The sequence below is a fragment of the Falco punctatus genome, assembly GCF_963210335.1.
Source record: "Falco punctatus genome assembly, chromosome: 4".
Classification (NCBI taxonomy): Eukaryota; Metazoa; Chordata; class Aves; order Falconiformes; family Falconidae; genus Falco; species Falco punctatus.
Window position 1 is genome coordinate 45231973 of NC_137583.1, and position 14466 is coordinate 45246438.

General features: G+C 43.2%; 1 protein-coding gene across 2 annotated transcripts in view; it reads right to left on the reverse strand.

The window, feature by feature from the left end:
- UPF1 (UPF1 RNA helicase and ATPase) overlaps window positions 1–10493 on the reverse strand; it is a 24423-nt gene extending 13930 nt beyond the window's left edge. Inside the window, exons 1-5 of one of the 2 annotated variants that reach the window (XM_080384204.1) lie at window positions 9873–10493; window positions 2784–2926; window positions 2281–2370; window positions 1554–1721; window positions 484–664 (exon numbers count right to left, since the gene is read on the reverse strand). In XM_080384204.1, coding sequence (XP_080240330.1) covers window positions 484–664; window positions 1554–1721; window positions 2281–2370; window positions 2784–2926; window positions 9873–10097 — 807 coding nt within the window. In that variant the 5' untranslated portion in view covers window positions 10098–10493. The remainder of the gene's footprint in view (window positions 1–483; window positions 665–1553; window positions 1722–2280; window positions 2371–2783; window positions 2927–9872) is intronic. The other variant, XM_080384205.1, reaches the window with a different exon arrangement.
- Window positions 10494–14466: the final 3973 nt, after the last annotated feature.

Below are 14466 nucleotides of genomic sequence, written 5' to 3' on the forward strand. Positions count from 1 at the left end.
ATGTTTTACTACTATGGGAAGTTATATCAAGGTATGACCACCTGTTAAGACTACACTCACATCCAGTCAGGTCTGTTATGCTTTAAAGGATGTACAGAAAAGCCTCTCAAAAAGCATTAACTGAATACCAAGCACGGACTAACAGTTCCCATCTCAGCTAGTCACCACATAAAGCAGAAAAAAGTGAAAGACTCGAAATGGGGAAGGAAAGTTGTTTTTTCAGATTGCTTGACAGTGCAACTTGAACAGAGCTGAGGAACCTAAGGGTGAAACTTTCCTACCGAGACAAACAATTTCGTGACTCTGACTCTGTTGACCAATTTCCAGTTACACTGCTTGTCAAATCTGCAGGACTTAAACCTCATGTAATTTAAGTATGTCCTCTGTCTTATACAGTTGTTAGAACAGCCTTGTCCCTCCTTCATAAAGCCAGAAAATTAGCACTTGGTAAAATATAACCAGTACTTGAAAAGCAGCACATACCTTCCAAAGTTCTTCCAGTTTGTTAATCTGTTGAGCTGTAATCTGACGTGCTCTCAACTGTTCCTGTTCGGATGGAATCTTTACCAGCCATGAAAGGAAACAACGATCTTGGATAAGAGGCTGCCACTGTGAACTGTCCCAATTAATATCCTTTAAACTGCTCTGACTGGCACATGGCTGCCTGCACAACCAAAACATTGAAAAAAATTATTAAATTAGACAGGTGTAAGAAAAAGTCTATCATATCAAATGTAAAAATAGGCTCTTAAAACAACTCCAGTATCTCAGTTAAAAGGAAAAAAAAACCAACCACCACCACCCCAGTCTACCGGCCCAATTAATTTTTTAGTTCCTGTATTTGCTACTTCAACACTGGGAAGGCTCAGTATCCTACATAGCATTTCTTGGGCATTTCTAGAACTGAAGTTTCAGCATCTAAAATATTATATATGACACTCACCTTTGGAAGTGGTTACAGTCCATTAAGATTATGCACACATACAATATATCAGAAAACACTCAGGATTGCTTCCCATCTGTTTTTTTAAACAAATAGAATAACTCATTCCATAGAAACACACCTTCTACTGTCAAATACATGGTGACAGAATTTAATTAAAATGCATACAATTATGAAATCATGATTTCTGATAGAACCTGTCAGAGAACAACTCCTGATTTACTGTCATCTTCAAATGATTCTACGTGCTGACAGAAAAACGCACTAAGTAACAGAGGGACTACTCCAGCGTAATTTTCTGAACTGATTTGTTACTCTTCCAAATCTGAAAAAGCAGAGTTAAAAAAAAAAAAAAGAAAACCACACGTTTCTTCCATTAAGGACTGCTTCATTTTCTATAGAGTTATTTGCCCCACATAACAATGTTCAGTTATTGCATTATCTACTTGTACACAAGGCATGAAGTCTATATGGTCATCTAAAGGAAGAATGGTAGCAAATTAAGAGTATAAAATGTGTTTCGGTACCAAATGAAAGCAAGCATTATCCTTTAGAAACAAGGTTATGCAACAGACTTGACACAAACATGCCAACAAAGGCATTCTCTCACCTGCACAGCAAAACAACCACAGAGTCTGCCTTAGCTGGAATAAAGCCAAGGAGAAACACATTACGACATCCACAGTTATAACATTCCAAGACAGTCTCTCCTAGAGGTCCATCTTTATGGAGAGTCACCTCTTTGCACTTCGCTCTCACAAGATGATTAACAATGTGGCTGAAACCAAAGAGGACATACATTTATATTAAGTTAACAGGAAAACCACATTTAGTCCTAACTTGATATGTCAACTCAGTTATTAAAAGACACAAAATCTATTTACACTGTGGCAGACATTGGTAAGATCTTGCTCTTTTCATCCAAGCAAAGACACTGCTACTGCAGTTTCGGTGGTTTCTCAGTGAATGAACGCTTTAAAGGTAGATGAATGTGAAAGAATAGGAAACATGTAAGAAATTCTTTTAATGTTACTGATAATTGAAAGAAGCCTCCCGAAGCTCCACAGGTCAAGAGCATCAGTTCTACTGTGCTTTGCAGGAATTCACGATAGGAGAAGCAGCAGCAAGCTGACTTCACAGAAGTGATTCAAGTTTTGCTGAAATTCGAGGTCTGAGCTGGGAACAGCAGAAAAGCTAAAGAGGCAGCTGGAGGTTCACATTTAAGTCACTAGACTTAGATTATCACCAAATGTCAGTCACAGCCATCATACCACTTCAAAACCAACACACTCTAAAGACAAGATTGTCATTGTTATTTTCATCATTTGACCATTTACCTGCCAGATGTATTTCCACGCCCATTACAGAACCACTTTTTGCTGGTGTTACAGTAGACCACACAGGCAGGGTCATGGATACCACAGTAGCTGGAATTAAAAAAAAAACAAAAATGGGAAGCGATTGGGTACTCGCGTATAGGAAAATTCAAACACAAGATTTAAATTCCCTAGTAGCATACAAAAGTGAGGGGAAGCAGAAAATTAGGGAACATGAGTGTTGGTAAAAGCATCAAACACGAGCTTCTGTTTTGAGTCACAAGTATTTTATCACTTCCCACCATTACCATCCCTAGGCTGGCTTAGCCTTTTTATTCTTCAAGGGAGCTCAAAGACCTGCTGGATGTGGCAGCTCTAAGTCTCTATAAGAGCTCACCAGAGGGCACCACCCTCCTACCCATAACGTGGCTGTCTCCAAAATCCTCTAAGCATCCACCTTTCACTCACACAAAGTGCTCCTGCCCCCTGGAAATAATAAGCCTGGGGCAAAGCTTAGGCCTTACCTGCAAGCATGCACAGGAAGATCCTTTGTATAATAGGTATCTTCTTCATCTTCTTCAAAATTCAACTCTGCCAGAAGCTGGCTGGTTTTAGCCACATTATCATCCACAGCTCCATTCTGTAGAATGCCATCAGGTCCATTAACCTGAAATGCAAGGTCAGTGCTTAAGTTATACAATCAAAACAGACTCCAAAACATAAAGCCAAGGACAGTGACCCCTACTCCTCAAAGCAAAAATTTGTGTTCAATGTAGAAAATCTCAAAAGGAAAGAAAAATGCTGGTAAGAGCTGGAGCACATACCAGTTATATAATCAATACTTGCTTCATTAGCTCCTATCTTACAGCATTATTTAAACGCCAACTGATAAGCAGAAAAAAGTTGAAAGGAGATGGCTTTTCTGCAATTATGTCTTTCCACCCAGTCTTACACAATGCACAAAATCCTGTTTAAACCGCTCCAGCAGCATCAAACATGGGGTTTTTTCACCCTTGATTTTACTCAAGGAATCTACCTGAAAGCAGGATCTTTATTGTACAGGGCTTTCACCACCTATTTCTGCAGGTCTCCATCCACCAAATCCACGTTTCCCCCCAACCAAAGACATCAGAAGCACAACTTCATGCCACTTGGACAACACAGAGCAGGTAATCAAGAAAGCTCTTCTCATATAAGCCAAATTAAAAAAAAAAAAAAAGATTGAAATAGCACAAGAAAGAACAGAAACTGGTTTTCAGCTGAGTCTCTAACTCTCTAGGCAGTATCACTTGTTCAAGATGTACCAACTCTATGTCCTGTTTTCAATTGGGATAAGGGTTGATTTTCTTAGTAGCTGGTGCAGTGCTGTGGTTTGGATTTTGTGTGAGAACAATGTTGATAACACATTGGTGGTTTTAGTTGTGGCTAGGTAATGTTCATACCAAGTCAAGCACTTTTCAGCTTCTCAGACCTTGCCAGCAAGAAGGCTGAAGGGGCATAAGAAATTGTGAGGGGACACAGCCAGGACAGCCAACCCCAAGTAGCCAGAGGGGTACTGCATACATCATGCTCAGTATATAAACTGGGGGGAGTTTGCCAATGCCTGCTGATCACTGCTTGGGGACTGGCTGGGCATTGCTCAGCAGGTGGCAAGCACTTGTATCGTGCATCACTTGGGGTTTCTTTTTCTCCCTTCCATTTGAGTTTTATTCCTCTCCCCTACTCCCTTTTCATTATAATTGTTATTATTGTTGTTTTGGTTTTCCCTCCTGTTTTAATTATTAAGTTGTTCTTATTTCAACCTTCAAGTTCTATCTTCCTTTCCAAACCCGAGATGGTGGCGGGGGAAGCAAGCAGCTGCATGGTACTTCGTTTCTGGCTGGGGTTAAACCACAACACCATATTACACACAGAATCAAACATACTTGCAAAATACATCCGGTGTGACAGTCACTATTGTGTTACTTTAGATTTGGGTTAGCTACAATATGTTTTCCTTTTAAAAAACGAGGCCTACGTTACCCAAGAAAGCTGTCAAAGTCCATCAAAACCAGTAATGCAGCCGAGTTTTCAGAGCAACACACTTCAGAGATCAAGTGCACTAACAGCATACAAGCACAGGTGTGCTCTTTCCACTGAGGATACACTAACTGCCAGAACCAACAACTCCTGCAATGTTTGGTGCTGCGTCAGCAACTTTCACACACCAACCCTTTCTCATGCTAAAAATAAGTCCTTTTTGGCAATACTGGGTAAAGTGCATTTACCACCAGGAAGGAGCATCAAGAAGCACACATGTCACAAATCAGATTGCGACATGACTAGTACAGCTGCTGGCCCTTGGGCCTCACAGGTGTTCCTTGTTTAATTCCACTGCTGCACAGACTAACAGCCATGGGGAGCCTTAGCACCTTAACACCATGCTGTCAAGAACCTCCCAAGATGGCCAGATCCTCACATCCCCCAAAATGTTGTTCATTCGGCCACCTGATTCTTTGACTTGTTCAGCCAAGATCTCAGTAAAACGTGGGAAGAGATAAGCATGCCATAATTCACAGAAACCTTGAGTGGAAAAAGGTGGGAAAGGGACCACCGCAGTGACTGCAGTGGTTATTAATAGAACATTTGAGATGAGCCCTGTGAGGTAGTTTCCCTATCACAGCAAAATCATCAGATTTATTAATACTCCCACCACACACAATGTTTTTAAAGGTACTGGGTGAGACAAGATGAATTTATTCCTGAAAATTTTCAAACTAGCTAATAAATGGCAGCATAAGAATCACTCAAGGCCTTCGTCTATCAACGTAGTATTTTAGTAACTCTTGCACTTAAGACACTGTAATGCAATTTATCTGGTATCTGTAACATGATTCTCTGACAAGAGAAAGCTGTCCACAGCGAGAAGAACGCTAAATCTTTATTAAAAGAAATTTGATAAAAATAGTTGCTGTAGCATTTTATAGCTGTAACTCATAGGCAAATCAAAACAAGCTTACTTCTCTGAAAGTCTCATTTAGATTCCATGCCAGTTAGTTTCAGTATTGCACATTAAAATTTAACAGCCAATTGCAAGAGTTAAACTTAAAAATAAGTGTAAGCCGCTTCACATTTGCCCTCAGCAGTAAGGAATTGGACTCAATGACACAAGCTCTGTTCCATTATCTTCAAATGAAATGAGGCTCATTTGCAAAACACAGTCTAAATAGCATGACTTTATATTGATGTTACCTCCAAGTACTGGCTTTTAATAGAAAGAATCAGCCAAGAGGAACCGTCAGCCCAGAACGTGCAAAACCAGCAGAGGGAAAAGATTAAAAAAAAAACTGAAAGAAACTGCAGCAGCATGCAACAACCAACTTGTTGTTGATGATGAACCCAAATCCAATCAGCTCAATGTGTAATGGCATCTGCACTGATGTTTGAAGATAAATATCCATTTTTAAATATAGAATGCCATTTTACAAAATACGAAGATAACTTATTAACTGATCATGAAGCAGGTGGAATTCCAAAGCCTTAAGTTAAACTGAATTTCTTAGAAGCACAAATACCAGGCATTCACCAGTGCATTTCTATCAGTCTATTCCAAAGAGGCAGAACACATTATTATACACATCAGTTGACAAGTTTAATACTTTTTTTTTGGGTGCTCATAAAAAATCAAGATTACTGAACAGTAATAAAACTATTTTTTTTTTTATAATGCAGAAAACCAAGAAACTACAACAATTGCAAGCTATCTGTACTTCTGCACCAGGTGACTGTGTTAGTTACACCCTGGGGAGCTCCTGCCCTTTCAGAGAGTTAGGCAGGAATGATGTCACCTGTTACTATGAAAATCCGGCAGTGAGCGAGTACTAGGCCTTGGCAGGCACACAATGAGGAAGTGACTCAACTATTGTTCTAAAACCTACTCTGATGTTAGCCTATGTGCATATTATTAAAAATCTGGCACCATCGACTGTTGTATAAGGGAGGGGGGAGGCCTCCTCTATTTTAAAAAGTGTTGACTGAAACTTCTAGCACAGCAAGTTTAACAGCTACAGCAGTCTAAACGCTGAGGTGCTCCAAAACTACCACCAAGGTACTGGTCCCTCCCTTGCTCCTTTCCTGGCATCTAAAATACCAGTCGAGAGACAACAGTAAAAGTCGAGAGAGCTGAGTTACAGAATCGTAAACCAGACTATGTTGTGGCTTCTACTGACCATGTATAAGCGAGTCCCAAAATCAGCAGGAACAGAGTATTACCATCTCAGTTTCTCCCAGTGCTTCCAGCTAATGTACCCCACCCACATCAGAAGCTGATCCACAAGTGAACGCAGCTACATCTGCTTTATGTAGTTCTACTTTCAAGTAGCACATTTCAAGCTGTAACAAGAAAACTAATTGCAGTTAAGTAGGTATTTTGCTACAAGAGTAAGCGTTACAAGACTACTGTCCAATCAATCATGGCAACACACTTCAACGCTGCACAGTAACTGCAGGACACCCAGTCACACTGTCCCAGCCTAGGTAATTTTCCCCTCATGCTTTAGAAAAAATACATACTTTCGGACTTGTATGGGTAACCCAACCACTTGGTGTTTATAGAGGTATATAATGTTATTACATTAAAGCTATAGATTAGTTATGGTATTTTATTATAATCTCTTATAAAGATTTGCTTTCCCTTTCAAAATCAGGAAGGGGATATTACGGAGAACATTCACTGCCACAACACCTCCAGAGCAGCGTAGACACTAAGCTGTATTTCCAGATGGGGACCTGAGCAACAAGGATTCATTTTGCTAAGACAAACAGTCTTTGTTAGAACTGGAAATTAAATCCAGCCCCCATAGTCTAGACCAAAAATCTAATAGCTGACCCAGCCTCCCTCAACCACTTGAACAGCTTAACTAACACACTAACACCATGTGCCTCGTCCACCACACTCATCGAGCGTGTGACTGCTTCCTAGCACCATAACTAAGCCCTTGCCTTGAAAAGGGAAAAAATAAGACAGAAACCAGAAGCTATCTTAAAATATTTAGAAAAGTGTATTCCTATGTTTGATTTTAATTATATGTAAACAACAGATAGTTTTCTGAAAACAGTAGACATTGTTTCTGCACTGCTAACCTCACGCTATCTTTCATCAATTGGACACTAATCAACTGTAACAACATCCTTTTAAACTATTAGTTAAATATATGTTGGGAAAGGAAGCTCTTGTAGACTGCCTAAATCAATCACATTTTAAGAAACCGGGTGCTTTGTACTGCTCAAGTAATCTTTTTAAACACTAGGACACCAAAATAAAGTACCAGAATATGAAACAGCAGAGTAGAAGTATACACCTCCAGTGTTTATCAGCTTCTAATAAAGAGCATTTATTTAAGTCGCTTCAATTATGATCACAGTGACCACCTTTAATTGAGCAAAATGTATGTGATCAATTTTGGTGCTTCAGAAGTTATTATCTAGTATGTCCCCTGCCAAAAGACATAACAAGTTTAAATTATTTCTTGAAGGCAGCAAAGTTTTCCCTAGAATCTTTAAAAACCATAATTTCTGATCTTATCACTCATGAGACTGTTGAAATGTACAAGTCTAAACAGATCCAGGGATCTGGATTTTGCTGTACCTCAGCTCAGAAGGACACTATACTTACTGCACTTCTGAGAGTTCTTGTTTGCAATAGGTCCATTCCCTCTCCCCACCCTCCCCAAAACCCACATTTCTGAAGTCAAAATGAAGATCAGAATGACCACAAGAAATTGCGGAAACATCACAAATGCACTCGCTTTAAAAAAAATAAAAATCTTACAGACATACTAGTACCTGAATGTGCTCTCCAGATATTTTTTTTATTTTTTACTTCAAAGGCTTTCCAAACATGTTTAGACAAAAAATCCAAATTAATCCTCTTGTCTGGTCTTTTAGCTTATGAGGCTTATTTTGGGGTGCCTTTTCTTCTTTTAGCCACATATTCTCTACTGTGAGTTCTGGAATGATCACAACCCACTAAAGCTTTAAAAACTGAAATTTTATCAAATCTGCCTTTTTAATCAATTAATGTATAGTCTGACCGTACACAGACAAGATTTTACTATTACTTCATAACGCTAATATTTCAATGCTCAAACTGGATAAAGTCTACCAAACCCAAACTCAGAAGCTGTTAAGTAAACAGAAAATACACAAACAGCCCACGGGGTCACATCTCCAATTCTATCCCAGACTCTTACCTGGAGCAGGTCCCTGCGCAGCAGCTATGCCTAGGCTGCACACTGAGCACTTTCAAGTACAAAAAAAAAAAAAAAAAAAGTCATTCAATTTGCCCTGGGATAAACCCGATACGGGTAGGACTGTAGGGATAATACCACCTTCAGTCCTGCACTGCACACCTGTAGATTCTCAGTGCCTGGACATGCTGGCTTGTTTCCAGTTTGCTCACTTCTGCATCCACAGTATCACTTACCAGCCCTGATACATCAGGTTTTGCAAGTAAAAGGCAAAATCAAGCCCACTCAAACTATGTTTGGTTCAGGGTTAAAAACCTATGTAAAGCATTTCAACTCCTTGTTACACTCATATTTAAAACATAGATAACATACATTTAATTGTTAATAATGGGACTGCATGAGTATTTATCCAGATGTAATGAAACTCAGCAGAACATTTCATGATCTTTAAATGGAGAAAAGTCCGGCTTTTTTTTTAAAGGAACAGTTTTTCAGGGTTTTTGTTTTTACTATAGACACAGTCAAGATGTAGCACAGTGACAGGCAGTATCTTCACTGGCAACACTTCACTTGCGAGCACATAACCCTAGTTCCTTCTTCACTTTCACTTTTGTGACTTGTTGAAAAAATGCAATTTAATTGTCATGTAGGTACCAACAGGCTATATTTAAAAAAATTCACCCGTTTAAGTTATGGTAAACCAGACCCAGATCTGAACTTAAATCTCAGGCCATGTCAACTGTCACTCCCATACAAACCCAAAACAAACCAGCACTGCAACTGTGCAGCAGAAAATGTGGCAAAGAAATAAAGATTACAATAATAATAAAAAATTAAAAGCCTATTTTGGTTTTAGTCACATGAAGGACGAAATTAGAAGTAACGTTGAATTTCTTCAGTACCCGACTTGATAACCAAATACTACCTATGGCCGTACTTGTTTTAAAGAGGAAAAGAAGCTGAAATGACACCCAGCAGCGGTTTTGATTTCTTACTTCAACGTCGCAAGGAAAAGCGACCCGACTGCCACGACACGGCCGCGAAGCACGCCGGCCGGGCTCAGCCCTGCCCCCGGCGCACTCCCCCTGCGCTTCCAGGGCAGAACCGGCCGCCAGGCTCGCTCCCCGGGCCGGCCAGGGCCCGCCGTGTGCCGGCCGCCGGCAGCCTCCTCCCGCCGGGGCGGGCGAGCAGCCACACGCGGCTCCACTTCCCCGTGCGGCGCTGCCGGGGGCCGAGCGCCCAGCCCCGCAGCCCGCCCAGGGCTTCCCCTCGCCGGCCCCACGACCGGGTCCGCCCGCCCCTTCCGGACCCCCCCCCCCCCCCCGCGCCCCAGTAGCGGAGACGCCCTGAGCCCCCCCCCTCCCCCGCCTCCGGCCGCGGACTCACCTGCGCTTCGATCGGTCCCGGCGGTCCCTGCCCCGCGCCGGGGGGCCCTTGGCCCTGTCCCGGCCCCGCCTGCCCGGGCCCGGGCGGGGTTTGGGTCTGGCTGGGGAGAGTGAAGTCGGTGAACTCGAACTCGGAGCCCTGCGTGTCGGCGCCGAGCAGCTCGGCCTCCTCGGTGTCCAGGAAGGTGAGGGTCTGCGAACTGGGGCCGTACGCCTCCACGCTCATGGCGGCGGCGACGAGGAGCAGCGGCTTTTCCCCACCCCCTCCACCCCCGAGCCCGAGCCGGCCGGGCCTCACCTCAGGGAGCCCGGGCGCCGCGCTACGCGAGCGGCAGGATCCGCCGCGCGCACCAGGCCGCGCGGGCGAACCGGCCACCAACGAGCCCGCCGCCTTCCCGCTCGGGAGGGTCCCGCACGGCCCGGAGCCAACGGCGGAGGAAGGCGGCCGAGGCGGCGGGCGGGCGCCGCCGGAGAAGCGAACCCCGAGGCGCTGCGAGCGGAACCGTCCGGCCGCTGCTGCCACCGCCGCGCGCCAGGCCAGGAGCGGTGACGCGGAGCGCACGGAGGACGGCGACGCCAGCACGCCCCGTACGCGCGGGAGGGGTGACGTAGCACGCACACACCTGGGGAGGGCGGCCGAGGGGGAGGAGCTGCCGCGGAAGGCGCGAAGGGGCGCGGGCGGCGCGGGGTAGGCGCCGCGAGCCACCTGGCGGGCGGGGGCGGGGAGGGGGGTCCCTGTCAGAGGCGCTCCCCCCACCGACACCACCCCCCCCTCCGCGCGGTGAGGGGCGGAGCCTTCTCATGACTGACGGCTCTGACAGCCAATGGATCCTCGAGATGAAGAGGGAAGGCGGGCTGTGGAGGCGGTGGCGGCCCTGAGGAGGCGGCTGGCACTTCGACTCGTGGATTCGTTTAGGTGGGTAAAGACCTGTAAGATTAAGTCCAACCGTTAAGCCAGGACCACAGGGTCCATCACTAAGCGCTGCATCTGCACGGTTTTTAAACACCTCCAAGCACAGTGGTTACATCGCTTCCCTGGGCAGCCTTTTCCAATGCTTGACCACTCTTTCGGTGAAGACATATTGCCTAATATCCAACCTAAACTTCCCCTGGCACAACTTGAGGCCGTTTCTTCTTGTCCCGTCTCTTGTTACTTGGGAGAAGAGGCCGACCCCACCTGCCTGCAGCCTGCTGTCAGGTAATTGTAGAGAGTGATAAGGTAAACCCCTGAGCCTCCTGTGGCGAAGGGCCCTGAGGAGGCTGGAGGGAGGAGAGAGGCTGTGCTGGTTGTCGACCCCCATGGAGGGTTGTGGTGGTGGATGGGCTCTGTGGAGGCTGCAGCCTGTGTGGTGCTGGTGGTACCAGGTTCGTGTGAGGGGAGGCGTCGTGGTGGTTGCCCCTGTGGAGGCAATGTGGGGCCCTTTAGCCCCTTAGAGGCTGCTGCGAGCCTGGAGCTGCAGCTGCTGGTTCTGTGGCCTGTCGGCCTCGTGCTCCTGATTAAAAGGAGTGTTTAGAGTCTGGGCTAACAGAGAGGTAGCCTGGATGAGGGAGTTACGCAGGGGCTTCAAGTGTTTTGAGACAGACATGGTAATTAAGAAGGATTTGGTATTATAGTAATACCTGCTCCAGCCGTAATACCTATTATACCTGTAATACCTAATAAAACTTTGAGAGCCAGAAAGCTGTGTTGCTGTGAGGTGAGGGTAGTGGAGTTGGCCATGGAGATTCTCTGAGGTCAGGGAAGATGAATGACTGGGTTGTGCAGAGCAGGCGAGTAGCACATGTTTCTAGCCATAAATAAACAAAGTTTTGGATCTGGTTGCCCTTATTTCAACATCCTTTTATTAGCACACAACAAATATCTTTTAAGATAACTTCTGTGTGTTGTGAAACACATCGATATGAAAGGTTAGATATTCAATCCCTTTTCCCTACTAAAGCCTTCAACTATAAGATGCAAATATGTATCTTCTTTTACAAGTAACTTTAATTTTATTTTTGCTTTGCGTGTAGGATAAAGCCTGGAACTGAAACAACATGTACCAGATTTGCAGCTGGTAGGCTGAAAAGATCTAGATGAAGATTGAAAAGCATCCTTGTCCTAGGAATACTGCACACCAAATACAGGAAGGGAAAGAGCAAGTCAAGAGAATACAGGAGTCATCACTTCTGCACACAGACTGTTTGAATTCATCTTTAGCATTAAGCCTCTAGGAAGAATAGACTGTGTCAGTAGTTTATCAAAAATGTATCCTAATTCAGGATTCAGATTAAAGTAGGTTAATTCAACAAGCCACTAAAATCAAAAGGCAGAATGGAGAATTTATTGTTGAATTGTGACTGTCACATCAGCTCCAGTTTAACATGGTGACATCAGGATAAGCCAGTGTATACCCATACTTAGGTTCATCTGTGTCATGAGACGGTTATAATGTCTTGATTCTTCTAGATTCCTAAAGGTGAAATACAACTGAATTAAAGCCCACCAGAAGTTTGGTTGGAAAGCATCCATGGATGAACTAAACTGGTGCTTTCATAAAACAAACAGCAAATTAACTGTTTCGTAGTTCAGAAAAAAGTGTAACTGTGAGAAAATATGAAATCCTACTTGAGGATGAAAGTGGAATTGAAGAAGAAATTTATAAAACCAGGTAGGCTGCTTGGTATGAACACTTAATTATTAATAAACAGAACGTACTTGCACCATTTGGCTGCTTTACAGAATCCTCAAAAGTTTTGGAAACTGATCAAAGTTTTGATGCACTGCTGGATTTCTTTCCCTCTCACTTACTTAAAACAGAACGTAACAATGCTTTTAAAGGGAAGTTGTTTGGAAAACCTGCTGAAAATTGCAGGTCCTTAGCTCACTCTGCCATCAGAAGGTAAATTTGTCTTCTGATATGGAGGCACCAAGGACTGTTGGCCACATTTGTGGGCAAGATGGTGCTGCTGTCTGAGGTGCTGAAGCTGGAGGGCTGCAAGGAGATCCCCCACCACACCATATGGTCTGCTCCTCGGTCATGCCAGGCAAAAGTAAAACCAGAGTAAGTCGGGTGGATGGCCTGCAGTTCACTTCCATATATTTTGACAAGGGGTCAAACTGGCAATTAGTTGTGGCCATTGGGCTCCTGGTTACTGTGTTTAAAAATGGAGACTGCAAATAGTCTTTATGCCAACGTAGAAGCATGACTTGTGAAGAGGGTACATGTGACTTTCACGACGTTATTATTAATTGCAGTGCACTGCGTGCTGGAAACTCTGTGGGCTACTTTGGTGCTTTGAAAGATAAACATGGAGGGACATATGCATGCCACACTACAAAGCTCCTAGACAATATTTTTTGAGTAAGCCGCCTTTTGTGAGTTTTCTCCTTTAAATCTGGGCTAATGCAGAGAGATGGCACTCTGACTCATTGGTCTTTGCTGTCGTGCATGCAGTATGAAATTTTAAAAGGTAACACTTCAGAAAACTGGAACACATTCTCTGAAAATGTTGTTACTTTACCATTTTTATGCATAGTTAGAAGCTAGAATTCGCAGGACATACTTAGCCATAAGATGCTATCCAAGAGAACAAATGTGGGTGAATTTGATTTTAAAAAAAGATGCTTTCTGCTTGCTTCCAGCAAACTAAATAAAGTTTAAGGTGATTATCTTGACGAGGTGATAATAAAGGTTCCTGATCATTATGAATGTAAAGGGGATGCATACAGCAGTTCAGGTGTTGGTAGAAATAACAGCCCTGACTCAAAATAATTGGCTTTGCCAGAGGACTTTCCTTGAAACTCATTTCAATTCCAAGACATGCTAGCACTGGGATTTGATAACATCCTCCACTCAGGACTGCACAAGAGAGGGCTGAAAACAAGCTGTTAGGAAAAGGAATGAACTGATTGGTCTCTGCAAACTCCAAGCCATGGAGATAGTGCTGGAAAGTGTCATCATGACGTGAGAGGTTCAGAGCCAATCAAACTGAGTGTGAGGAATCTTTGCAAAACTGCTACTTCAAATGACAGGCTTGGATAAAAAAAAATATGTGTATTTTTATCCTGGGATAAAACAATTCAGGTTAGGGGAAAACGAGTATGAAGCGGAGATCAGATGTTCTTGAGAAAGCATGCTGAAGGAATGCTCACACATTACACATCTGTATCTATATCATAAGTACTGTGGTTAGCAATGCATTTAACATATTCTAGAACAATAAATGCAATCAGCAAATTTATTATGCATATTTAACCACTTTCTTATTTCACTTCACATCTGTATTTCTTCATTGTTGTTGAATGTTCAGATAGCTCATATTGTTTTAAAAGTGCTTCATTTTCTATTTGTCTCTGTTTTTTCTTTTGCTTGCCTTTTCCCTGAAAGAAACCTTCAAATGAAAATTCCATACAATTTTACCTAGTTTACCTAGCCTGAGTACTAATAGATGGAAAAGCAAAGAATACCTATTGTTGGGGTTTTTAAAGAAAAACTATTCTCCTCTATACCAACAAAACTGCAATAAACCAAAAATTTTTATTAAAAAAAACGCAGCAAAAATGCAGCAACAAAGCAAAAATTTTTGAAGGCTATGAATTGGGCATTCCATTG